Source organism: Ochotona curzoniae, unplaced genomic scaffold (genome assembly GCF_017591425.1).
Source record: "Ochotona curzoniae isolate NIBS_2020 unplaced genomic scaffold, NIBS_Ocur_1.0 scaffold_1037, whole genome shotgun sequence".
In the NCBI taxonomy this organism is placed as follows: Eukaryota; Metazoa; Chordata; class Mammalia; order Lagomorpha; family Ochotonidae; genus Ochotona; species Ochotona curzoniae.
Window position 1 is genome coordinate 29,756,014 of NW_024467083.1, and position 26,046 is coordinate 29,782,059.

The window sequence follows — 26,046 nt, forward strand, 5'->3', positions numbered from 1 at the left end:
CTATTATTTTGCACATGGATCACAAGCCCACCCCGGTGTGAGATTAGACTTGCGGGGCCAAATTTAGCAACTTTGGGGGCTCCCAGACAGCCACCCGAGGAACTGTCTGCCCAGAGTTCTGCTAAGAACTTACCTCCACATTCCCTTCAAGCTGAACACAGTTTATGCTATAGATCCCCAATAACGATGTGATATTTTCATCACCCCCATTCTAGAATCACTTACGTATGTCAGATACAAATAAGTTAGCCATAGTTTCCCAGACCTTAAGGAACCACACCCAAGGAGGAAGACTGCATCAATCAGGCACTCTGGTCTAAACACAGCAACCACATCGACTCCTAGGTTGTCTCACTGGGGAGGGGACGTTGGTTAACTATTCCTCTATATGGCATAAACATTTAAAAAAATTCACGATCATTCTCCTCTTCCTTTCCTACAGAATTATAATTTTGCTTGTGTAACCACTCCCCGTAGAACCATGAGCTATCACTGAAGTCAGAGCAGTAGGCTGGGACCAGGCCATGCTTGTTTGCCACTTGGGAATTTCATTACATCCCAAATTCACTAAAATAAAGCCTCTAGATTCTGCATTTTGTCACTGTTGATGTTCCTAGCATTCAGCAGAGGCTTCCGGTGTGTTACATGAATAGGTGGTGGCAGGGCTTTGTGCGGAGGGGTGAGGCGCCATACAGAGAAGACTCCAGCGTGGAGTGCAGCATGGAGCTGCAGGGAATGGTAGGCGGCTATTGCACTAGCTCAGGCTGGAAACGATGGGCACCTAACTGGCTGCTCTTGGGGAGGTGGACAGAAGTGGCAAGCGTCATATACTTTGAAGTGGGAGAGAGAGAGAATTTACTAATCTGGACCCTATAGGGAAATAAAAGCCCAAATAACAAAACAGGGATAGAGCAATGTTTAATTTAAATCACAGAATGAAACGCAGAACTTTAAAGAGTCACTGGTATTTCTCATTTTATGATGTTTTATTTGTGGTAAATTTCAGCATTTTAACCATTTTAAGTATATAATCCAGTACAGTAAGTATATTTAAATACTGTATAACCATCACCCCTATTTCCAGAATGCTTTCTTGGAGAAGTTTTAGATTCACAATAAAATTGAGGAGATGCTACAGTTTCAATGTATTCCTTGCCACACACCCAAGCTTCTCTTTCTCTCACCTCCCAGAGCGTCTCTGCACCATGAAGCAATGTCTCTACATCCACCCCACCCTCCCATGTTCCCGGTGACCTGAGCCATACATCCTGTTTCTATGCATTTGCCTATTCTAAATGCTGTGAGTACAGGGAAGTAGTTTGTCCTTTGCATTTTGCTTATTTCAGTTGTTTTCAAGGTTCATCTACACTGAAGGATACATCAGAATCACCCATACACGAAGTGTTCTAATAGCTCCGGGCAAATGCCTCTTACAAAAGAACAATTCATGGATTTCAATTGCTTTTACATCAAAATAAACTTGTCTTTTAAATTATCTTCCAAGAATTTTCTGCAGTACCCTGTTTAAGAGCTGGTCATCTGCAAAAGCTCAGCACCTCGGTCCAATCTATTCTCAGAGAGTCTCAGGAAACCATAATCTAAGGCTATGAAAGAACTAGCGATGATGTACCAGGTCCTTGTAGTGCTTGATAAACCCTGATTGTATCACACACCCTGCTCACGGCTCCCCATGGCAGATCCTCACAAAGCAGCCCAAAGGATACAGTGTCACAGCATAAAACTGCTGCGGTTTTAGCTCTCCACCTGTGGCGCTGTGGGGCTAGCACTTGTATGTTTCCACTTCTTTCTCTTGCAAAGGAATGGCAGTAATAAAGTTTATCACACTAGAACACTAGAACCTTGTATCCAGAAAGAGGAAGCAATGAGCCAATCCCAGAGTGTGGCCGTGCTGCTGGACACAAAGTCCAGTGAATCCACAGTTAGTGACAGGGGGCAGGGTGTTCAAAGGAAGCTACTGCTAAACAACAGCCAAACGCAACGTGTACAACTGGGTTCCGGTTTGAGTTAACAGTGAAAAAGCCAACTTTAAACAACTGGAGAAGCAGGTTATATACTAAATGATATTGAGAAACAGCTGTTGATTGTTACATGTGCGAAGAACACTGTACTTAGATAAAAGTTCATTCAGCTAACAATATGTATAATGAAGTACTTAAGAATAATACCTGAGATTTGCTTTAAAGTACTTTTTTTTTTAAAAAAAGTAGAAGCAGAATACATGAAAAAAATACTAGCCAAAGTTAGCAGGTGCTGTGGGAGGATGAGGACAGTGGCTCCATAGTATTCCTCTCTGTCTGATGCGTGTGAAATAGTCTCCAAGAAAGCTCAACATGCTATTTAGACGCACATGAACAGGTAGGAGTGATGGCTCAGCCACGAGCTAGTAGTAGAAAGGGGAAGCTTTCAAGCGGGGATCCTAGGGTCTAGAATGAATAGCACTAACACAGTGCAAGCTGCCTAGCAAACTCAACATGCAAGCCAATTTTGCTATTACAAAGAGACTTAAAACCGTTTATTGTAAAATCACTGAAATCTTTTCTATGTATGTCAAAATGCCCATCACTAACTACACTATGACTTGTGGAAACAAAAAAAACACTGAAAACAGCATGTACATTGATTGGGGACTAGATAAATCAATTACATGTTCATACAGAATTGAATCCCTCTATGAAAATAATCAAGTGTCTTCGTCAGGATCGTTTTGGAAGACTTAACTAACACAAATAGACAAGAATCAGGGCAACTGCTGTACCGTAGCAAGTCAAGCCACTGCTGGTGATCCTGCATCCGGGATGGGGACCAGTTCAACTCCCTGTGGCCGCATTTTCCTTGCTGGGGCCCAGTAAGGCAGTGGAAGATGGTCCAGGTACTTGGGCCCATGCCACGCGTGTGGGAGACCCAAATGAGCTCTTGGCTTCAGCCTGGCTCAATTCTAACAACAGCAGCTATCAGATGGAAGATCTTTTTCTGTCTACTTCTCTGTAGCTCTGATTTTCAAATAAGTAAAACAATAAGAAAAATAGATGGGTGAGATAGAAATTGAAGCAAAAACTGGAAAGGAGGGCCTGATGTAGTAGCCTAGTGGCTAAAGTCCTCGCCTTGTACACACCAGGATACCATATGACACTGGTTCATGTTCTGGCAGCCCCACTTCCCATCCAGCTCCCTGCTTGTGGCCTGGGAAAGCAGTTGAGGATGGCCCAAAGCCTTGGGACCCTGAACCCGTGTGAGACACCTGGAAGAAGCTCCTGGCTCCTGGTTTTGGATTGGCGCAGCTTCAGCTGTTGCAGCCAGTTGGGGAGTGAATCATCAGATGGAAGATCTTCCTCTCTGTCTCTCCTCCTCTCTGTGTATCTGACTTGGCAATAAAAATAAATCCATCTTTTAAAAATAACAAAAAACTGGACTATAGGGAAAGCAAAAAAAAAAAAAAAAAAAAAAACTTCATGAAGCTCCACTAATTATATGTGATACTAGTCAAGTACATATTGATGGACTAGAATCATAAACCGAGAAATAAATCCAAAATACATTTAGGAATAGGGTCAATCTGTTGCTGTCATATACAAACAAAAATAAATCCTTCTAGGCAGAAGGGAAAAAGTCCCTATCAAAGTAACAGAACTCCTTGTAGATTTGCCTGCTGTAGGAGCAGGTGTTTGGCCTAGTGGGTAAGATCCTGCGAACCAGTGAAATGCCTGGGACCCATTCTCGCCTGGGGCTCGAGTCCACTTTCCTGCTAATCCGGACTCTGCAAGCAGCAGTGACAGCTCACGCTCATGTGGTTTGGCTTTTGTTGCCCACTAGGGAGACCTCGATTAAGTCGCTGGCTCTTGACCGTGACCCAACCAACATGACCATTTATGGAGTCCATGAGCAGGTGGAACTCTCTGTGCTCTGTCTTTCTCTCTCAAATACATAAAAATGTTAAATGTGTGATTACTGAATGCACATACTTTTGCGTGCCTGCACATGTGAGTACACTATTTGTTGTACTGGAATACCATTTCCTACCTTCTTCATTTGCCAAACTCACCGAATCCAAGCTTTAAGTAAATTCTGGTGATTGAGAGCCAAGAGGGTGTGTGCAATGCTTCCTAGATGTTGTTTCACTCCAATCTCTTATGTCTTCATTTTGTTTTTGACTTTTTTTGTTCATTCTTTATTCCACCACTAGAGGAGTATTGCTAAAATACAGATCTGAATATGCCTTCTTTCTGGTAGAAAATATCTGATACCTATTAAATACTTGTATGTCTTTAAAGTACAGGATGAATTTCTTGGGATATACTGGGCAATCAAGGCCCATTAAGATTCACTTCCAACCTGCTCTTCTCAGCTCCACTCTGTAGGCCTCGAACTCTTTAATGGGCCACCTGATCATACAGTTTTTTTTCCCAAAGATTTATTATTTTTATGTTTCTCCAAGCAGAAGACTAGCACATCAAGTACCGAGAACAAAGTTTATTCATCTTTCTGCACAGTGACCAGCACAGTGTCCAACACAAAATGAACATGTATGCTACTTAATAAATTGTAGACAAGAGATAAATAGTTTATTTCAAAAATGCAACAAAGGAAAAAGAACACACATTTTTTATTTTTACACCTTGTAAACTTAGAGACTTACGAATAAATTTGTGAATCAGAGTGGAAAATACAGATTTCTAACTTTACGTTAAAAAGAAGGAAACTCAAAACGCTGAGGTCAAGTCAGTGTGTGGCTGGCAGTGGCGAAGGCCCACCAGGCCCAGGGACTGAGAGCACAGCCGACTTGGGGATCTCTAGCTTCTATTTGCACATCAGCCTCAAGATAACACGGGTCAGCATGTGGGCACCTCTCTTAAACCGAAGAGCCCACACTTGTTAGGGAAATTCCTGCCGAAGCCACAAAGAAAAAAGCTGTGAGTGCAGAGAAGGAGACCGACAGGAGTCTCACTTCATGCACAAACAAATGAGGAGAGTGAGCGATCGGTAACATCATTTCTACTTCAAGAATGGCCTGGCAGCTCCTCGTGAGGGAGCATCACGAAGCCACCTTGCTGAGCCGTTGGCGAGCAGGATGGGCATGGCTGGCTGGAATCACATCTTAGGGAAGCTGGCCAGGCTGGCAATGCCACAGGCGTTGTTCTTATTCCGAGCCATGAGGATATAGCCTTTGTTTCCCCAGCTTTCTCCCCAGCTGTAAGACCAATCAAGAGAAATCCTTAGTCCCCTCCATTTAGTTATTCATTAAAACACTGAGCGTATGTTACACACCGATGGTCTGCAAAAATGAGTAAGACGGTTTTTACCGTTAAAGAGTTCAACATCAAGAAACAGAGAGAAGACATGATGCCACAAGTCTCAAAAGTGGGAAAGACTGTTTGATGGAAGAGGAAAGAACATGTGAGCTCAGCCCAAGGGCGGGGGAGAATTTGGATCTGTGGAAAAGGGATAGAAATGAAAAGTAAGAGCAGGAAGGCACGGGCCATGCGATCCTATCCAAAAAGGAGGTTGCCTGACAGGTACGGCAGCAGATGCGTCTGGGAAGGTAGAACGTCATAAGGTTCTATTATCCTCAGTACAAAGTCAGAGTTCATGTTTTACTTTGTGGCTCAATTGTGGTGGAAGAGTCAGTGAAAGTTTTTTGGGGTAAAAGAATGATACGAGCAGAGCTGTAGTTTGAGAAAATTAACTTTAGATTGCACAGAACAATAAGGCAGTAGAGGCTGAAGCTGATGTTCCTGATTGGGCAGTAAACCCCTCAGAGAGACAGAAGAAACACTGAGAGTGGATGAGACTACCAGGGAAATGTGTGAACAGACTGCAAGATGGGAGCTGAAGAAAGGAGTGGTCTACAGGCAGAGTATTTTAAAAGCTCATGAAGAAGTGTTATGAAAGAAACTGAGAAAGTTATGCTATGGATTTCAAAAAAATGTTTACAAGGAAATAAACATTTTTCCATGAAGTTTTTCCATCTTTTCATGAAGTTTCTGGAGTCCCCTCATTTATCTTCCTACATTGTTTACATCACCTTTTGGTCCTTTTTCCTCAAACAGCAAATTCTCCAGTTACTAACACTCCAAATTCCCCACTGGTTCTCTGAGCAAAAGGATGCCATAGCTGCTTAACTCATTCTCGGTGGGTTGTGAGGTCACGGAAGGCAGACCCCTGCTCCTCTAGTCCTGTAAGGAACTAAGCACCCTGCACATGCTGCAGGTGCCTGACACAGTCACAGAGTCTGACCCTAAATGTCAGCTTCACAATCAGGAGCTTCTCACTGGGATGCCTATGACACAGAAAGGAATACCAGGAAGCTGGAGGTAAGCCTGAATGTGATGTGAGTCATACAATGTGCAGTCCCATCATTACCTGTTTTTGATTATCCAGTGCTTGGTTCCCTTCTGGATGCCATATCCCACTGCCAGAACCGCGTGGTTAATGTTATCACTATTGCAGTTTTCATCATAGTACACACCTAGGACACAGACAGTGAAGATGAACCTGCCATGTCGCGGCTGCCCAGCAGGCATCTCTCAGTCAGGAGGGTCTACGACAGAGATGCCCTGCCGCATGGCAGCTGTGGACTTCTTCCTGGCAGATCCAGTGTGAATATGAAAACAGACCACTGAAAAGGTTCAGGCCCTTGGAGAAGTCACCAAGCCCACATCACCTAAGACAGGGATCTCTAGAAACAACTTCTTACCTTTACTGTAAAACTGGAAAGAGGTCAGGCTTGCGTCAATGGCCACAGAAATGGGTCCCACTCGAGCCACTGCCCTTTTTAGGGCTTTCTCGTTTCCCTCAGGGATCTCCCGGTACCCTCTGCACTTAGCTGCCTTGCCAGTTGGATTGTACATACAACTTTCATCCTGGAAGAAACGGGTTGCAAAAGGACTAGGGGACAAAGCCACAGGCAGCGAGTTCATTAGTGAGAAGTCCAACCAATGTTTGGAGTAATATTGAACAAATGGCAGTAGCAGCAAGCTGGAGCCTAGAGGGAGCTGGTCCTCCTCACTGCAAGTGGCTTACAGACATGTATCAAAGAAGACAAGCTGTATGGCTTTCAAAAGAGAAAGCAGCTGTATTTCCTCAGAGTACAAAAAGAACTCTGAATCACATTTTTCAAAGTGCCCAAACCATCTTCTGGCCATGAGCTGCTGCATGTGTGCCTCTGTGCACACAGAAACAGCAAGTGCTGCACATGGAAGCCAAGACAAGGCTAGGGCGAGGAGGAAGTCCTAAGCCACTGGTACCGAGCAAAGCAAAGTTCCTTGGAGAGGGTGCAGTTCTGGTCAGACACTGTGCTCTCAACCTAGGTAAATAAAAAATCATATAACAAGACACAAAAACACACTTATAACTAACCATTTGGCCTGTGAACTCCCCCACCCCCAACACTAAGTTTAGTAGATCTGGTTAACAATGTGTGTCACTGGCAAACTGCAGTTACAGAAGCTAATGTCAGTTTCTACCAGGTTGGTACACTTTTTTTTGGCATTCATTTTCCTACAGATTACTACTTCAAAAACCCTAAAATCATATCAACAAGAATACATTTTTTTAAAGATTTGTTTTGTTTTGTTTTGCTTTTAAAGATTTATTTTCACTGCAAAGCCAGATATATATATAGAGAGAGAGAGGAGAGACAAAAGAGGAAAACCCCCCATCTGATGGCTCACTCCCCAAGTGAACACAATGGTTGGAGCTGCGCCGATCCAAAGCCAGGAGTCAGGAGCTCTTTCAATTCTCCCATGTGGCTGCAGTGTCCTAAGGCTCTGGGCCATCCTCAACTGCTTTCCCAGGCCACAAGCAGGGAGCTGGATGGGAAGCGGGCTGCTGGGATTAGAACTGCTATCCCTATGGGATCTCAGCCACTAGGCCACCGTGCCCAGCCCAGAATGCATTATTAAATATAAGCGGTAAGGACAGCACTTGGCATAATAATCTAAGATAACAGTTTAAAAAAAAAGATTTGTTTATTTTTATTGGAAAGACAGATTTACAGATAGAAAGAGAGACAGACTGTTCATCTGCTAGTTTACTCTCCAAGTGACCTCTGAAGCTGAGCTGATCCAAAGCCAGGAGCTTCTTCCAGGTTTCCCATGCCATTGCAGGGTCGCAACGCTTTGGGCTGTCCTCTACTGCCTTCTCAGGCCACAAGCAGAGAGTTGGGTGGGAAGCAGAGCAGTTGGGACATGAACCAGCACGCATGAGATCCCGGCACTTACAAGGTGAGGATTTAAAACTAACCATTGTGCTGGGTCCATAAAATTATGTTTTTCTATTGACTTAACGATTTCTCAAGAGCTATTTTTGTTTTGTTTTTAAAGATTCATTCATTTTTTATTTGAGAGCAGATTACAAGAGAAGAGAGAGAAAAAGAACTTCCATCTGCTGGTTCACTCTCTAGATAGCTCCAACAGCCAGTTGAGCTGATTCAAAGCCAGGAGCTTCTTCCAGGTCTCCTATGTAGGAGCAGGGACCCAAAGACCTCAGCCATCTGCTGTTTTCTCAGGCTGTAAGCAGGGAGCTGGGTCAGAAGTAGAGCAGCTGGGACTCGAACTGGTCCCCATATGGGATGCCTATGCTGCAGGCAGCTTTACCCATTATGCCTTGGAAAGTCCCAGCCATGTGGGCATCTGAGCAGTAAATCAATAAACCAGAGTGTTCACAAGCTCTTACCCTTTACATCCCTAAACAGACAGAGACAGAAAGACAGAGATAGGACATTTCTTCTGGGGATAACTTTGTGCCACAGTGGGTTGAGCTGTCCTGTCACCAGCACATCATAGCAGGGTCATGACTGCTCCATTTTTGATCCCTTCCTGATCTAACTAACTGGATGCTGATTTGAGTCCCAGCTGCTCTGCTTCCCATCCAGCTCCCTGCTATGCACCCAGGAAAGCAACCAAAGATGACTCAAGTGCGTGTGCCCATGCCAGCCTAAGAGAGACCAGTACAGAGCTCCTGGCCCCCTGGCTTTAAGCCAGTGACAGGGATGATTACTTTTATTACTCAAACTTGCTATCCCTGTTCCAACAGCTCCTGTTACAAACATCATATATTCACTCAATCTCAGTGTAGGCATACAAAATGCACAATATATTTTTTAAAATTTCAGATTATTTCCTTTTGAGAGGACGAAGATCTGCTTCTTGTTATTAAAAGATCATGGAGGAAGCCCAGAGTTGTGGCATAGCAGCTGTGATATTGGCATTGATATGGCATCAAGTCCCAATGGCTCCACTTCCAATTCAGCTCCCTGCTAATGGCCTGGGAGACCAGCAGAGGATGGCTCAAAGCCTTAGGCCCCTGCACCCACATGGGAGTCCTGGAAGAAGCTCCTGGCTCCTGGCTTTGGTCTGGCTCACCCTTGGCCAGCAATAATGGCCATTTGTGAAGTGAATTGCTATACAGATGAGCTCTCTCTCTCTCTTTTATCTCTCTCTCTCTCTCTCTCAAATGTTCAAATAAATAAATAAATCTAAAAAAGGGGGGGATCAAATGGGCTTTAAAAAAAGGAGGAAGTGGGTTAATCTTTTATCTCTAAAATTACAATATGAGGTAGTATATTTTTGTTGTTTCATACATGTTAGGATGTTATCTTCCCTATTGCTTAAATGTTGCACAAACCCACACTGAGACCACTTAAATTAGAGCCTCATGATTCAAAAAAATAGTGTGATGGGTCTGAAGGTTTGCTAAAGGAGTGGAGCGTTTGGTGGAAGAGTATACAGACTTGCAAACACTTCATTCTAAGGCAGAGAGGGGAACAGGAATCATGGTAGCCTAACTCTTCCAATTCCCTCAGATGATGTAGGTCAGCCAATCAAGAGGGCAGGCTAGGGTAATAGAAAACAAGGATTCTGGAACTGTTTCAGCACCAAACATGAAGGTAGGGAAGAAGGTGTGCTCCTGAGCTGCAGCCCTGCGTGGGGTGGTCTCACCTGTCCCACGTACGGGTAGGCATCTTCTGAGTCAATGCCCCGGTTCCTCTGCACATACTGGAAGGCGTTGGTCATGTAGCCTCCTCCACAGCCGTCATTCTCAGACACACAGTCCACCAGGTTCTGGGGACTCAGATTTAAGAGTTTGCCAGTTTTCTTCTTGAGCTGGCCCTCCAGGGCACCCACAGAGCTAAAAGCCCAACAGGAACCGCACTGGCCCTGAGAGGCACACAGAAAGCATTGTGGGTCATTACTGGTCATATTCTCTACAGGAAATCCAACACAGCTGATAAATTCTAGCACAAGCGTCACCTGTGTTGTGAAACCTCCCAGCTCCCTTTCATTGAACACTTGGGGCTTGCATGGTTCTGTTGCTATCCCTGTGATGGCTAACGGTTACCGCCATTGGTACCAGCAGCCTCAGTAAAGCAGAGTTGAGCCAAAAGTCACTTGGGCAGCAATTCAGCTGGGTTATCTAACCCATTAGTTATGTGACATTGAACAAACTACTAAAATTTCCTTCTGTTTCCTTTTCCGTAATAGGATACATTTTAATGGGGTTGCTATGAAAAGTAAATATTTAATTTATACAAAGAACTTATAAATTCGTAACATATAATATCCTCTCCAAAAAGTACTATTATTATGCTTAGGTGGATAGATTGTAGATTTTGTTTATCTTTCCTATGCTTTCTATTGTGTAAGATCACCACAACAGGGGTTATGTTTAAGCCATCTTGAATCGCTATCAGCACTGTAATGGCAGGGTGCAGAGGGAGGGGCAGAGTCAGAGCAGGGTCGGGAGAGGACTGTGGGAAAACTAGCATTTTTACAGGGGTTAAGAATGTAAGATTGTAAAAGCATTTTTGGAAAGGATATGTGACATATCAATTCTAACTGCAGGATTTGTTTTGCTTAAATATTTGCACAGCGCACAAAAATGTGTACACCAAAGTATTTATTGCAACAATATTTGTAATAAGGAAAAATGAGAAACAAGTCAAATGCATAAAAACAAGAGATGGATAATGGAAGATTTTATATTCTTTCAGCATCAGGAGACAGACACACTGCCATCCCTTGCACCCCTATGCCGGGTAACTTCCCGGCTTAAGAACAAAGAGGCAGAAAAAGGAAGAAGCCATACTACATTTGATGCTCACACCGAGAGTGTACCTGGTTTTTGACAGGAGTGACGTATCCCTTCTTCCGATAGTCCACGGAGTCTGGGGCTCTACCTTCCCAGTCAGGGATGTAAAGGGTGTCATTACTGCGCAAACGAGAGGGGGGTGCTTTGAACCCAGTCATCTTCTGAACCACTTCTTCGCTGGTCTGAGAAAGAATCAGCCAAGTTATCCTTGGGGAACTATGGTCCAAAACGACACTTACGTAAGGAGTCACAGATGCACTCACCATGTCCCCCAAGTGGTTCATGGCCAGTTCGTATGTATGCATACCCAGAGAGGCTTCAAGGTTATGGATGGAAATATGCTTTAGGTTTTTTTCCCAAATTAAGCGTCGAGAGATTTCATCCGCCTAAACAGAGTATAGTTAGTACTTGCACAGACTGTGTGCAAAATGATGTATATAATACTACTATGGAGGCTTTTAGACATAAAACTCAGAATTATAAAGATTTTACAATCAAGTTGGAAAGCTAACTTTGGATTATTAAAATCATGCAGAGAGACACAAATAGTTCAACATAAAGATCTGGGAAGACACAGAAAAATTGCCTATACATTAAAAGCACTCTTGAGAAGCCTTCCTCAAAGAGAAATACAGGACAGCTAACAAGCCAAGGAAGAACAGGGCCTGGCTAGTGGTTAGCTGAGGCACAGCAATGAAAACCCTACGTTACGCTGATAGGGAACAGGGGTGGGTTTGCTTAGCTGAAGTACTTTCTTCGTCTTAGAGAAGGGAGTTTGGAAGCTAAGACTTGGGATCTCAGGCCCCAGCCATCCTGTCATGCTTCCCTTTGGGTCCCCAGGCACCTTGCTGTTATACTGTTTGCTGTGGGTCTTCTTCCATAGCTCCCACTGCGTATCCAGTAGCTCCTCAGGATGTAGAGCAAAACTCACAAGGGGTAGCAGCAGAATCCTGAGACCCCACATCCTGAAAAGGGGAGAATTAGGAGAGAGTCTTGGATTGCACGACCTTGCTAAGGATCAGGAAACATCTGAGGCAGTATTTCCAGAAAAGTGACTCTTAGCCTTTCATGAGTCACAGCCTTCTTTGAGAAACTTATATTCATCTCCCTTAAAAGGAAAATCCATGCACCACACAGTAGTTTTGGAGGATATGTGAACCCAAAGAACCCTTTCCTCTGCACCATGAAGCAGAGGGACACTTGGCTTTGGGAGAAAAGCAGCAAATGGAGGGTGAATTTCACTTGTGAGAACAAACAGTAACAGGAAAGCACTAGCCCTGTTTGGAATATTGGCACAGTGGGTTCCAAGTATTTTGACGATGGGTAAGTGCAACCAGCACTCAGACACACATTTGCACAATCTGCAATAATCACCTGTGTCCTCTAGGGTCCTTGGCAGGCGTGGGCATGGACAAGGTGGGGGGTGGGGTTAGAGAACACGCAAAGGAGACACTTCCAGCTGTTTTGCTTCCTGATTAATTCTTCAAGGCATTCTTTTCCTTTTTGCTTAATTCTGATATTTTTTTCTAGCCCTTGCCAGGAGAGGTAAAATGAACCGTACAAGAAATTTTCACCAAGTTCCCAAAAACATGAATGGTGAAATAAATCATGTGTGGTCCTTCAGTTACATTAAAATAGACATTTTAATTCCATGTCTCCTTGAACTTTTTAAAGTCCCTTGTATTTCCCATTATCTGTCTTCACTGTCTCCTCACTCTAACTTCTCTTCTTCCTCCTTTCTCGTCTCCGCCTGCCTTAGGCAGGAAACTGTCCTAATTTCAACCAGATGCTGCGGGTAGAGAAGTTTTGTTTCTTTTTCCAGCAATGACAAAAAAAAGAAGAAGAAGAAGAAGAAAAAATAAAAAAAAGAAGCCCTCTGTGGCTGCCTCCTATAAGATGTCTGAATCAAGGTTTGTTGAGTCTGTCGAGTGAAAAGCAATGCTCCATGAATAAATTCACAGCTTCTCAGAAGTTGACTCATTTCTTGCCCTGGACTGCTTCATTGTAAGTCTTCCATTTTAACAGGGTGCAGTCAGCAGCAAGTCCCAGGACTTGCCCAATTCTGAATTTATAGTTCTTTTTACGTAATCTTTGCAGACTTTGCAGGATAATGGCAGAACTTGGGAGATTTCTGAGTGGCGAGCACAAGTTAGCACCCCAGACACTCCTCCTCTCCCCCACCTCCTGAACCAACTCTCTTACTCCGTCGGGCAAAAGCAGAAAACTGCCGGAGGTGCTACTACTGAGGGCAGGCAAAGGACTCTGTACTTTCAATCATGCTCATGTAGACAAAATCACACAAAATCTTAAGATTCTAGGCACATCTGGCTAGGAAATAATCCAAGAAAGGCATTTGTTTCATAAATCTTTTTTTTTTTCCAGATTTATTTACTGTTATTGAAAAGTCAGATATACGCAGAGGAAGACAGGAAGATAAAGGCATCTGTTTTCACCTGCACAGCCTACAACACTTACTCCAATTCCCCAGCATTAAATTTTTTAATACTCCCAAAATCAAGAATTAGCAAGACAAAGGAGCTAAATCATTGAGGAAGTTGAAAAATCTTACCTTCTGAAGGAAATCAATGTGGCTCCTTTCAGCTAGGAGTGTGCTGAATGTGGGCGGATGACTGGGGTGCTAGATTTATTCCATCAAGATTGCGGAAGTCAGTTCCAGCAGTTGGCTGGAAAATTTGGATAAGGTCGAGAGGCGGGGATAGGAGCGCTGAGGAGTGTCAGGAAGGAAGGAGGCAGTGGGTTTGCGCAGTGCCTGTGTGTGTGTGCAGCTTTATGTGTCAGGTTGGAGAGTATTTGGTTTCACATGACTGTCTTTAGAGGAACAAAAAAGACCACAACACACATTAGCGAGTTGGAACTTACCTTCATGTGTGACAGAGAAATGGAAGGACTTAAGAACACTGAAGGACGCACTCTTGTTCTCTCCCATCCTTCTTCTTTAATATCCTTCATTATAATATTGAGGGGTTACAATCTTTTCCTACTCTTTTCCTGTTATGATCCACCTCCATAACATTTGATTCTCTCACCTCTGGGATAAAGGAATTAAACACAAAAGGCTAAAAAAGAGTAATATAAAGGAAATCATAGCTTCTAAAATTATAGTTTGTGAAGCTGCTGTAAATTTGTCATCACTTCCAGAAAGGGAACTGGTATTGCTGACTGCGTGCATGCCCAGAAAGTCCAGATGAAACTGGTCCTAAAAGTAATCAAAACCAACATTCCTGGCTTGTGCCAGCACTGCAGTCAGAGCCCTGGGTTCTGATGGATCCACATGTGACTCTGCTGCTAACACGCTCAGATGTCGGGATGCCTGATGAGCATTATGCCTCAACTGTTAAAATCCCCCGTCTACGTCCAGTCACATGAGTGTCTCCAAATAATTTCCTAACATACAGCATGTGACAGATCATAAGAATCTGTTCAGTCATCAAATCACATCCCTACACTCCCTTTTCCTCCATAAACAGATATGCAGAAAGAGGGAAAGAAGGTCACTGGGATAGAAAGCTAATTATATCTGGGATTTGGGTTTCAGTTTCTAACTGGATTCAACTCGCAGAGCCTTAAAGAAGACAGGATTAGATCTCTGGACCTTCAGTCGCTAATAACCATTTGGTCCTTAAAGGAAAACCAGTTCTAGGACTGGACAAACTTTCCCATCTTTAACTCCAGAACAGGATTTAAGCAAGGAAAGGCATCCATCATGTATCCCAGGGCCTTCAAGTTCCAACTCTACCCTCCCCCTTCGTGAACTTGGGCAGCCCCCACCCGCAACCTTGTGATCAGGATGTTTACTCAGAATGCGTCAGGATCAGGAGGACAAGTGAGGGGGAGTGATTAGAACTCTGATTTCTGATTCCTACAATTAAAAATCACAAATGTGGTTTATGCCTGTTTGGAGATCAACCTATGGTTTCCTCTACTTGTGAATGCTTTGTAAGAACTGGAAAGGAAGAGTCGCAATCAAGTTCACACAACACAAATTTTACAAAAGGAAAAAATATTTTGTTTTAAAATCTTTGCTACATGTCATTATTTTTGCCACTGTAAGGCTCAGCACAGATGCCAGCAAAACAGAAATGGCCAACAAGAAAAAAAAAAAAATCAAAAATAAAACCCTGAAGGAAAGGCAGAAACAAACCCCCCAGAGCATCTTCTCCCACCCTCCCCGCTCCCCCAAACCCTATAATAACTGTACAATATTATAGTCCTGATCACATTTAAAAACAGTTGATTATTAAAAAAACAAGGATTCCATTGGAAACTCAACTTTTTGGTTTCATAAACTGTGATATAAATATATATGTATACTGTATGTGTGCACAAAGAATACAAAAATAAACTGTCTCCTTTCCACTTCACTACCTGGCACTGGAACGGAGACAAAAGGGAGGGAAACCCAGCAAACGACATTCCCTCAGTCTCTCCAAGGCCATTGGTGATCTGCAGTCCCTGATGACTAGGTTTAATATGCCTTCTGCTTATTAATTCAGCCTTGCACTTAGATATTGGCCGGAGCCAATTAAAACAAAATGGCTGACATATAGAACTAACCTGAGGAAGGTAAAAGGTGAGAGCAGAAACTTGTATCTGCGTTTATTTGGCTATAGTTCATTACCAAGTAACCCTGTTGGGATGGGAGTCCAGGCCCCATCCATCATAGGAAATTATACTTGCAATCTAAAGCAAAATCCAATCTCCAGACTGGAGGAGGAACAAAGAGAAAAGAACTACCAGCCCAGGAGAGACCCAAATGCTTCTTGATAGCCTGGGTATCTTGAAGTTAAGATGATCAAAGAGGCTACATTGCAAGAGAATCTGTATTTGGCTTATACTCCAACAATGAAGATTTTCACTAGATCTGCTAAATCCAAGAAGTTGAGTTTCCATGCAGAAATAACCTCTATATAACACACACATACATACATAAGGTGTGATTCTGAAAAAAATGCAGCATTATTATCCTTATGGCCAAGTCCGGGGGTTCTGAAAGTGTTTATCTTGCCAGCCTACTTTGATTATGATTGTAGATCTTCCAAAAAAGCTGAGAGCACCAAATATGGGAGTAATCTAGCTTTATCACTGAATATGTTTGATAAGAGACCAACCATAACAACAGAAGACTTGATGTATTTGCCTGAAGTTGCATATCAGCTGGGCATAGACACAGTGCAGCAAGGACATTTATTTAAATACTCTGGCTGCAATACTAAGTGGAAAATACCTGGAAGATTTAACTTCTTAGGACTCTTTGAAAAGCACACAGAAAGATAAAGATAAAATTTCGGATAAGTTTTTGCATAACTCCCTAATAGGGAGAAACAAGCACAGAAAAACACACACACACACTCTCTCTCTCTCTCTCTCTCTCTCTCACTCACATGTTTTTTTTTTCCCCAAGGGAATTGCTCACAGGCAACATAAAGAGCCTATGCTCACTTCCTAAAGCCTCATACATACCTACCATGTTTTGTGATCCTCAAATATGAGGACTATTTTTCTCTCCTTTCCTTCATTCCATTTAGAATTTCTTTCCAAAAGCAAACCACAGTATCCAAGGAAAATAGCGGAGCTCTGGTTCTTCTGGCCAGCCCCTTGACACTACCTCAGATTGAAAGCGTACAACGTCTAGCCAGGAGAAATACAGACAGGCATTCTATTCTCATCTAGCCTCAAATGTTCAAAGGGCCCTAACATCCTTGGAAACCCATTCCATTCCTTCAAAAAATGTTAGGTTGCAGAGGCAGGAGGGCAGGGGAGAGTCTCAAAGGAAAAGGGGCTACATGTCAGGGGTGAGGGAAGGGAAGGGAGAGGACTTTTTATTCTGTTTACAGAAAGATTTGCTTTTTCAAAACAAAGTAATTTTTTTCTCCCCCACCCCTTATCCTCACCCCAACAGTTCTATTCTGAAAACGAAGGAAACATAGTTAGGTCAGGAAATTCTTCATTGTTGTAGCTGTTGCTCTGGTCTCCAAGCATAGAAAGCATCTCCTAGTAAGAGGAAAAGATTAAACTTAGGTCATCCACCTCAATTACCTACGCTTACCAAGCTCCTACCCAACATCCCCTGCATCACCACACCGACCTCACAGCCTCCAGGGTGCGAGGCTCTCTGTTCCTGCTTCCTCACAGCATGTCACTCCTTTAGATCACAACCTTTCTCCCCATTCCCCTTGCTGTTGTCATCCTACAGCTCCAAAGTTCTGCTCTTTTTTTTTAAATATAGATTTTCCATAATACATTTTCCCTGAATTTTTTTGGAGATCCTTTGTGTGGGATATTCCTTAGCCTATGTTTCCACCAATGGCTACTTCCTTCTTCCAACTTGTGCTGTAGGCTAGTTCTTCCCCTGTCTTGTCACAGACTACACCATTTACTCTTGCAGTCCCTTCAGGATAGATAGATGGATACAGGGAAGGGGGAAGAGGAAGCCTTCAAAAAATTTATGGGGAAAGAATGGAATTTAAAATTTATTTTAGTGCAAACATTTTTGAAATCCACATGCTACTTTTTTTCTTAAAGCACATTTTTCACAAACTTTTCTGTAAAAATTTAAAAGACAGAGTTACAGAGACAGAAGCAGAGAGAGATCTTACATCTGCTGGTTCATTCTCCAAATGGCTGCCTACAGCAGCTTCTTCTATATGTGTGTAGGGATGTCTTCCACACAAATGCAGGGTCCCCAGGCCTTGGGATATCTTCCGTTGTTTTCTTAGACACATTAGCAGAGAGTCACATGGGAAGTAGAGAGCTGGCTTTGAATTGGCACCATATGGGAATACCAGCATTGCAAGTGGTGACTTAACATGTAACACCCAGTTCCGGGCCCTTCACAAATGTTTTGAGGACCTCTTAAATGCATGGATTTCAAAAAAAATTTAACACCAAAATAAACTTCAAGTTTCTTTTTTTCCATAAGCCTTCTGAAATACCCTCAATATATTCTAATCCCAAAACTATTGTGTAGTCAAGATGTGGATCAACAAAAATGAACCAAAATAACCTTTTCTGGCATCTTCAAATACCACTTCACATCTCACTCTGGCTGGTTGGTTAAAGCTGTGACTTGTACTAAGTTCACAATATTTCCAATTCCTGACATTTCTCCCTACACATCCCACCTAATTCCAACCAACCACCTCAGTCTAGGTAAGTTTCCTTGTCTCCTTTCTTTGACCCCTTCCTCTCCTAGCTTCTGATTTCCTGAAGTCTTCTCACTTCTCACCTGGAAGACCTCAGGCTGGCTAGTTTGCTGTGCTGATGGCTGCTGAACATGCTGCTCGCCAGAACTTGACCGATGATGAGGCTGCTGGCCCTGCCACTGGGGCCAGACACCTACACCCTCTGCTGTCCGAGTCGGGAACTGGCCTGCAGGCTGTCCAGTCTCTGGAGCTAGAAACACAGTATGTATCATCAATTTATTAGTTCCACTGGAGAGGAGAAACTGACTTATACCTAAATGAAAGCCATTTATTTTATCTAGGATACCTCTGTCCTTCCCAACAGACACTTCATGCCTCTTCTGTTTTAAAACCTAGCCCCAAATGATTTTTTCTTTCTTAGCTAGTAGCCTTTGCAGACTCATCTCTTTCTTTTGATTAAATTGGCATACTACTAACCACACTTTTTTTAAAAGATTTTTTTTATTGAAAAGTCAGAGAGAAAGGAGGAGAGACAGACAGATCTTTCATCCCCTGGTTCACTCCTCACATGGCCACAGACCTGAGCCCATCCAAAGCCAGGAGCCAGGAGCTCCTATGTGAGCATAGGTTCTCAAAGCTTTGGGCCATCCTCTACTGCTTTCCTAGGGTACAAGCAGGGAACTGGATGAGAGGTAGAGCAGCTAGGACACAAACCAGCGTCCATATGGGATCTCAGAACATGCAAGGTGAGGATTTAGGCACTAGGCTAACACTGGGCCCAAATTTCATATTTTATGTGCTCTTTGTTATATATGCTAAGGTTGTTTTTTATGTGGGTTTTATTTTATTCATTTATTTATTAAAGACTTGTCTATTCGGAAGGGAGAGTGAGAGAAACAAGGACAAAGATAGGGAGAAAAGAGATGTTGAATCTTCTGGTTTACTTCCAAAATTGCTGCAAACGGTCAGGGCTGGGCCAGGCTGAAATCAGAAGTCTGGAACTCCAGCTGGGTCTTCCATATGGGCATCAGGAAGCCAGATTGGAAGCAAAGCAGCAGAGACTCAAACCAGCACCCTAATATGGGATGCTGGCATTGTGATCAGTGGCTTAACCCAAGGCACCACAACACTGGCCTGTGGGTAGGTTTTAAATTACACATGGATTGCTTATCTTGCATCTCCCTACCATTACATTAGAGAACCAAAGACAGAAATGACGAACTCTAACTACCAAATCTTTTCTCTTTATTGGTACGGTATTCCTGGTATCAACTAACCAAAGTTGGATCCACGACTGGTCAGACTGGGGTAGGCAGCAGCACCAGATGATGCAGTGGAAGCACTAGATAGGGACATGGAGTTGAAGGAGGATGGAGACTGAAAGTTACCCACACCAAACTGGGTAGAACGAGTCTTGGTTGCAGCCTGGGAAGCCACCTGCTGAAGACAGAAAGGGAAAGACAACAAATGGATTGTTATCATTATTGCATATAGCATTCAGAGAATGAACACTGTCAAAACTGTATTCCAGGCCCGGCTGCGGGCCTAGCAGCTAAAGTCCTCGCCTTGAATGCACCAGGATCCCATATGGGCCCCGGTTCTAATCCCAGCAGCTCTACTTCCCATCCAGCTCCCTGCTTGTGACCTGGGAAAACAGTCCAGGACGGCCCAAAGCTTTGGGTCCCTGCACCCGTGTGGGATACCCGAAAGAAGTTCCTGGATCTTGGCTTCGGATCAGCATAGCATCGGCCTTTGTGCTCACTTGGGGAGTGAATCATTGGACGGAAGATCTTCCTCTCTGTCTCTCCTTCTCTCTACATATCTGACTTTAAAAACAAAACAAAACAACACAAAACTGTATTCCAGGTCCTGGTACAAGAGCCTAGTGGCTAAATCCTCGCCTTGCAACTCCTGGGATCCCAAATGGGTGCCAGTTCATATCCTACTTCCTATCCAGCTCCCTGCTTGTGGCCTGAGAAAGCAACAGAGGATAGCCCAAGACTTTGGGTCCCTGCACCCATGTGGGAGACCCAAAGAAGCTCCATGCTCCTGGTTTCAGATCAACTCAGCTCCAGCTGTTGCAGCCATTTGGAGAGTAAACCAGCAGTAAGGAAATCTTTCTCTATATACATCCTTCTGTCTGCAAAATCTGACTTTCCAACAACAACAAAAAATAAATCTTAAAAAAAACTGCATTCCACTGAACATATTTCTTCTAACTCCAAGTCTCACCAGTATTATTTTAGGTAGTGGAGATAAAAATACAAAAAGCAAAGAACTATGAGACTAATAAAAGGAAATTGTGAGAGGGGCAGGCAAAAGGCATAGCTGTTAAGCCACCAGTTGGCATGACCCTGTTGCATACTGGAATACATGGGTTCAATCCCAGGCTCCAGCTCCTGACTGTACCTTCCTGTTAATGCAACAGAAGCAACAAAGGCAACAGAGATGGTTCAGGTAACTGAGTCACTGCCAACTACTTGGGAGAACTGGAATGCATCCCCAGCCCCTTGTGTCAGCCCAGCCCAGCCCAGCCCTTACAGTTCTAAGCAACTGGAGAGTCAGTCAGTAGATGCAAATGCTTTCCATCTCAGCTCTCCAATAAACAAATACATAAACAGTTGTAAGAACTAAGTGAAAATATTTTTAGTAAATTGCAAAATTACATAGAACTAAAGAAACATTAATAATAGAAGGATACTTCAGAAGGCTCACTGCAAATGAAATTCAAAGATGGTTATATTTCAGTGCAAACACTTCATCCACAGTGAGACTTTTTGCAAAGATTTACACGAGTGGCACTGTGGTGTAGTGAATAAAACCACTGACCAGCATCCCACATGGACTCCAGTTTGTGTTCCAGCTTCTCTACTTCCAATCCAGCTCCCTGCATGATGGCCTGGGAAAATCTCCAGAAGATAGTTCAAATGTTTGAGTACGTACCACTCACATGGGAGACCCAAAGGAAGCTCCTGGTTTGTGGTGTCTACCTGGCCTAGCCCTGACCATTATAGCCATCTAGGGAGTGGACGAGCAGATGGAAGCACTCTCTCAGCTGCTCTTTCAAATAAATAAAAGTAATCTTTAATAAAGAATGATGAGAGGAAGAGAAAGAGGAAGGAAGGGAAGAAAGAAGGGAGGAAAGGAGGGAGGGAAAGAGAAGGAAATAGAAGAGAGAGAATGAATAAACTCATTTGATGGATATATGGAAAAAGCTTTATTTATTTAAAAGGCAAAACTACAGAGAGAGAGAAAGAGAAAGGAAAAAAAGACAGAGAAAGCTTCCATCAACTAGTTCCGTATGTGTCCACAAACGCCAGAACTAGGTCAAGCTAAAGCCAGAAGTCAGGAGCCTCATTCAGGTCTGCCACATTAGTGCAGGGACCCAAGCACCTGGGTTATCTTCTACTGCTTTCCCAGGCCATTAGAGGGGAGCTAGATCTGAAGTAAAATAGCTGGAACTCAAACCACTACTTGTAAGACATATGAATTGTAAGCAGCAGATTAATGTGCTGTATAATAATACTGACTAATTCATCCATAGTTTTCTGGTAATATGCATTTTTATGAAGTTTTTGAAAACTGTCATATGCATGGGCTCCAGGGCTGCTCCCTTTGGGGTGAGTACACTGACCAAGGGGGGAGGTCTCCGGAGTGGGGCTAGGCAGGCCCACCTGCGGCTCTCATTGGGCGGCAGATGGGACTGGGGTGGGGCGCGACTTTGGGCCTGGGATAAACTTCCTGAGGCCTCTCGGCTGCGGGTGGGTCCTGGGACGGGGCGTCTCATGCCTGGATCCCACAGGCCAGCCACCACATGCATGTGCACGTGGTGAGCTGGGCCCGGGCCTGCCTAGGCTCCAGGGCTGCTCCCTTTGAGGTGAGTACACTGACAGCCCGGCAGGGGAGCTCTGGGATTTTGGTGGTTTGAATTGCTGCTTATGTAGCTCCATGTTGAACCAACTGTATTTCTGGGAGGTAAATATATCCTAAAGATTCCCAATGACAGTTACTCTTCCTTTGAAGAACGTGTTATCACTTAGCAATGCTGACCACCAAATACCAGTCCATGCAAAAGCTATGGCGCGGAGCTTGTCCAGCAGAATCATATTCTGTTACCTGACATGATGATGGATCAGGAGAATGGTCACTTTGGTCAGGGCCATTACATTAACTAGCACTTGAGAGCCATATCCAGGGGTAGATTCTGTGGGGGCCGTGTGGGCCAAGCCCTGTGGAAATTCTAGCCCCACTGTTCCTGCTAAGACAGGAGGTGAACTGAGTAGGGCTGGCTCATGGACCCACTGGTATGCACAAAATCTGGCACTGGGAGAGGTTCTAATGGAGGAGACTGAGCAACTCCTCTGGCAGGACACAGACCCTGCAGGTAAGCGCAAGAGGCATGAATGGAAATAGTCCAGAGTAGGCCACGAGAAGCTTCCCACTGGCATGCATTTGGCATGGATCAGGGGCAGACCAGGCTGAATCAGTTCACGTCATCCACTGGCAAATCCAGGTACCAGAACAGTGTGTGGGTCGAGCCAGGTTCGGTTGCGATAAAAACCAGTCCTCAATACAGAATGCCAAGGTGAGGTTGTCTGTACCGGATATGACTGCAGTGCCCATCCAGTGCATGTGAGAACCAGGAAGGGAGGGGGCAGAGCCAGCAGGGGAATATGAGGGTGGTTCCCCTGCTGGACAGCTACTCCCACTGGAGAGCATGAGCTTGGATGGGGGCAGAACAGACTAGGCAGGGCTACAACACCTGTGCGCCTAATGTGGACTAGATCAGGGAAAAGCCAGGCTGGGCTGATTATTCCTGCTGGTGCAAACAAAATTAGAGTGGGTGAAGGTTGTCTGGGCTTAGCCACAGCATCAACTGGCAGAAGCTGGCACTGGGGGCTAATTCTGTCAAGTTAAACTGCAGAACCACCTGGAAAGTGCATAATCCGGGAGTGAGAGACCTGGGAGGGAAATTAGCTGGTTCACTCCCCAAGTGGCTGCAACACCCAGAGCTGAGCTGGTCCAAAATGAGGAGCCAGCAGCTTCTTCTGGGTCTCCCAAGCAGCCACAGGGTCCCAAGGCCTTGGGCCATACTCTACTGCTTTCTCAGGCCACAAATGGGAGCTGGATGGGAAGTGGAGCAACCAGGATACGAACTGGTATTCATTTGGGATCCCAGAGCATGCAAGGCGAGAACTTTAGCCACAAGGCAAGCGTGACAGGCCTAAAAATGCTTATTTTAAATTATATTCTCCACCAACTTTTTGAAGTTTCCTTGTATTGTATGTAAAGAAACACATTATGAATCTTTTTATGATTCACTTTATTCTGTATTCATCTGTTTCTAGCATTTTTACAAAAAATAAATAAAGGTAAATTTTTCTCACCATAATTGCAATGCATGAACATTGTGGAATGTTTAGGAAAAGGCAAATTCAAAAGAAAACAAGAGTTATTCATAATTCTATCACCAAAGATGCATGGTTAGTTAGCATACTTGCATAATCTCTTCCAGCTCTCATTTTCTGATGGATTTTTGGGGGCTGACAATGTGATAATTCTACATTGCTTACAATGGCAGCATCCCATATTTGAATGCTGGTTTGAGTCCTATATACTCTGCTTCCAGTGCAGCTCCCTGCTAATGTACCTGGGAAGGCAGCAAAAGATGGCCCAAGTGCTTGGACCCCTGTCATCCACATGGGAGACCAGGGTGGAGTTCCCAACTCCTGATTTCAGCCTGGCCCACACCTGGCTTCTGCAGTGATTTTGGGAAATAACCAGCAGACCAAAGATCTGTCTGTGTAGCTTTTAAATAAATACATATTTTTAAAAGAAAAATTATTCCTTAACCCACAGATTCACATTTTCTGGTTCAAAGACATAGATTAATGAGAAGCATCTATGAAACCAAACAAAGAAATTCTTTATTCCAAAACCACTTTACACTGTGAAAGACACCAGCCTTCTTTACCTCCTCAAAATCTTTCACTGAAATTTCTGTAGGAATCTGTCTCTGCCTTCTTAATTTTGCCACAATAAACTTCTAAAGAGAGCTACAACTGCCAAAGAAACAACAAATGCTGTCACAATATGAAATCAAAGACATTGGCCAAGAGACTTCATGTATTTGAGATCTGTCAAAGCAATATAGTAGCATTTATTGGTCTCAACACCAAAGTTCATCATAGCTAATGGAAAAATGCATAGTCACCCTATGTATGTTTTTTACATAATAAAGACCATACTGCATGAGCCAAGGTCATAGTATAACAGGCTAAGCCTCCGCCTGCTATGCTGGCATCTCATATGGGTACTAGTTCATATCCAGACTACTACACTTTTGATCCAGCTCCCTGCTTATGGCCTGGAAAAGCAGTGGATGGCTAAAGTCTCAGGGCCCTTGTACCAATGATGGGGGACCCAGAAAAAGCTTCTGGTTCCTTGTTTATAATCAGCTCAGTGCCAGCCAATGCAGACATTTGGGAAGTGAATCAGCAGATGGAAGATGTTTCTTTTTCCCTGCTTTTCTGTAACTTTGCCTTTCAAATTAAATAAAATAAACCTTATTGTGTAACAATTCTGTAGCCTATATTTAGTTTTGGCTTTTTATTTAAGATATCTTTAGTAGTATCTTTTTGAAAGGCAGAGTTACAGAGAATAGAGTGAATACAGAATTACAGCAGATCTGCTGATCCACTCTCTAAATGACCACAACAGCTGGAGCTGAGCCGTGCTGAAACCAGGAGCTTCCTCAAGGTCTCCTGCATGGGGAGCAGGGACCCAAATACATGGGCCATCTTTCGTTGCCCTCCAAAGCATATTAGTAGAGAGCTGGATTATAAGTGGAGCAGCAGGAAGCAAACCAACACCCACATAAAATGTTAGGAAGCATTTTAACTTGCTGCAAAACAACACTGGCTCCAATAAACGAATAATTAAAAAATACACTGTGGGCCCGGCACAATAGCCTAGTGGCTAAAGACCTTGCCTTGCATGCACCAGGATCCCATATGAGCACTGGTTTATATTCCAGCAGCTCCACTTCCCATCCAGCTCCCTGCTTGTGGCCTGGGAGAGCAGTTGAGGACAGCCCAAAGCCTTTGGGACACTGCACCTGCGTAGGAGACCTGGAAGAGCTCCTGGCTCCTGGCTTCAGATCAGCTCAGCTCAGGTCATTGCGGCCACTTGGCAAATGAACCAGCAAAGGGAAGATCTTTCTGTCTCTCCCTCTCTCTGTAAAATTTGCCTTTCCAATTAAAGAAAAAAATAAATCTTAAAAAAAGAAACAAGGAACCAAACAAAAATAACACAAAGAGGACACGCAGCTAGGGAGCTGTACCTGGGCAGAGAAGCCTGGGCGAGTGCTAGGAGTCCAATTTGAGGCTGTTCCCTGGGTGGGGTTGGAGTGACGGGAAATCTGGGCCAACATCTGCCCCGCCGAGGCCGATGGCTGGACAATGGTTACAGGAGGAGCGAGACCACTATTCCTAGGAGTGAACAAATAGCAAAGTAGAGCATTAAACTGGATTCATCATAGAGGCTAGGAAGCAAAGGACTTCATGCCATTCCCAGATCCCCTCCACTGCCTGGGGGTTAAGAAAAACTCGATAACAGAATTCAGAAAAGACAAGAAAAACCAACAAACACACTGACCAGGACACACACAGATGGAACAAAAACATGGAAATACAAGAGGTGCAAAGAAACAGGAGATCCTACAAGTTCCACTGCTTTGCCTAAAATAACCAGAGAAAGCAAGGGAAGAAGCAGACTT

The 26,046-nt window shown here is 43.8% G+C and overlaps 2 protein-coding genes across 5 annotated transcripts in view; both read right to left on the reverse strand.

The window, feature by feature from the left end:
- Positions 1–4,554: 4,554 nt before the first annotated feature.
- Positions 4,555–14,115, reverse strand: CTSK (cathepsin K). 2 transcript variants are annotated; one of them, XM_040999170.1, is made up of 8 exons: positions 13,676–14,115; positions 11,951–12,071; positions 11,370–11,492; positions 11,133–11,288; positions 9,957–10,175; positions 6,713–6,878; positions 6,379–6,484; positions 4,555–5,206 (listed from the first exon to the last, which is right to left on the reverse strand). In XM_040999170.1, exons 2-8 carry the CDS (start codon positions 12,068–12,070, stop codon positions 5,107–5,109), a joined length of 990 nt encoding a protein of 329 aa, XP_040855104.1. In that variant the 5' UTR covers position 12,071; positions 13,676–14,115; the 3' UTR covers positions 4,555–5,106. The 2 variants fall into 2 exon arrangements, with proteins under 2 accessions (XP_040855104.1, XP_040855103.1); XM_040999169.1 differs by lacking the exon at positions 13,676–14,115 and having other exon boundaries at positions 11,951–12,579.
- Positions 14,116–15,580: 1,465 nt separating this feature from the next.
- Positions 15,581–26,046, reverse strand: part of ARNT (aryl hydrocarbon receptor nuclear translocator) — a 71,119-nt gene continuing 60,653 nt past the window's right edge. For 2 of the 3 annotated variants that reach the window (XM_040999166.1, XM_040999168.1), the window contains exons 19-22: positions 25,612–25,759; positions 19,547–19,709; positions 18,353–18,519; positions 15,581–17,118 (exon numbers count right to left, since the gene is read on the reverse strand). In XM_040999166.1, coding sequence (XP_040855100.1) covers positions 17,029–17,118; positions 18,353–18,519; positions 19,547–19,709; positions 25,612–25,759 — 568 coding nt within the window. In that variant the 3' untranslated portion in view covers positions 15,581–17,028. The remainder of the gene's footprint in view (positions 17,119–18,352; positions 18,520–19,546; positions 19,710–25,611; positions 25,760–26,046) is intronic. The other variant, XM_040999167.1, reaches the window with a different exon arrangement.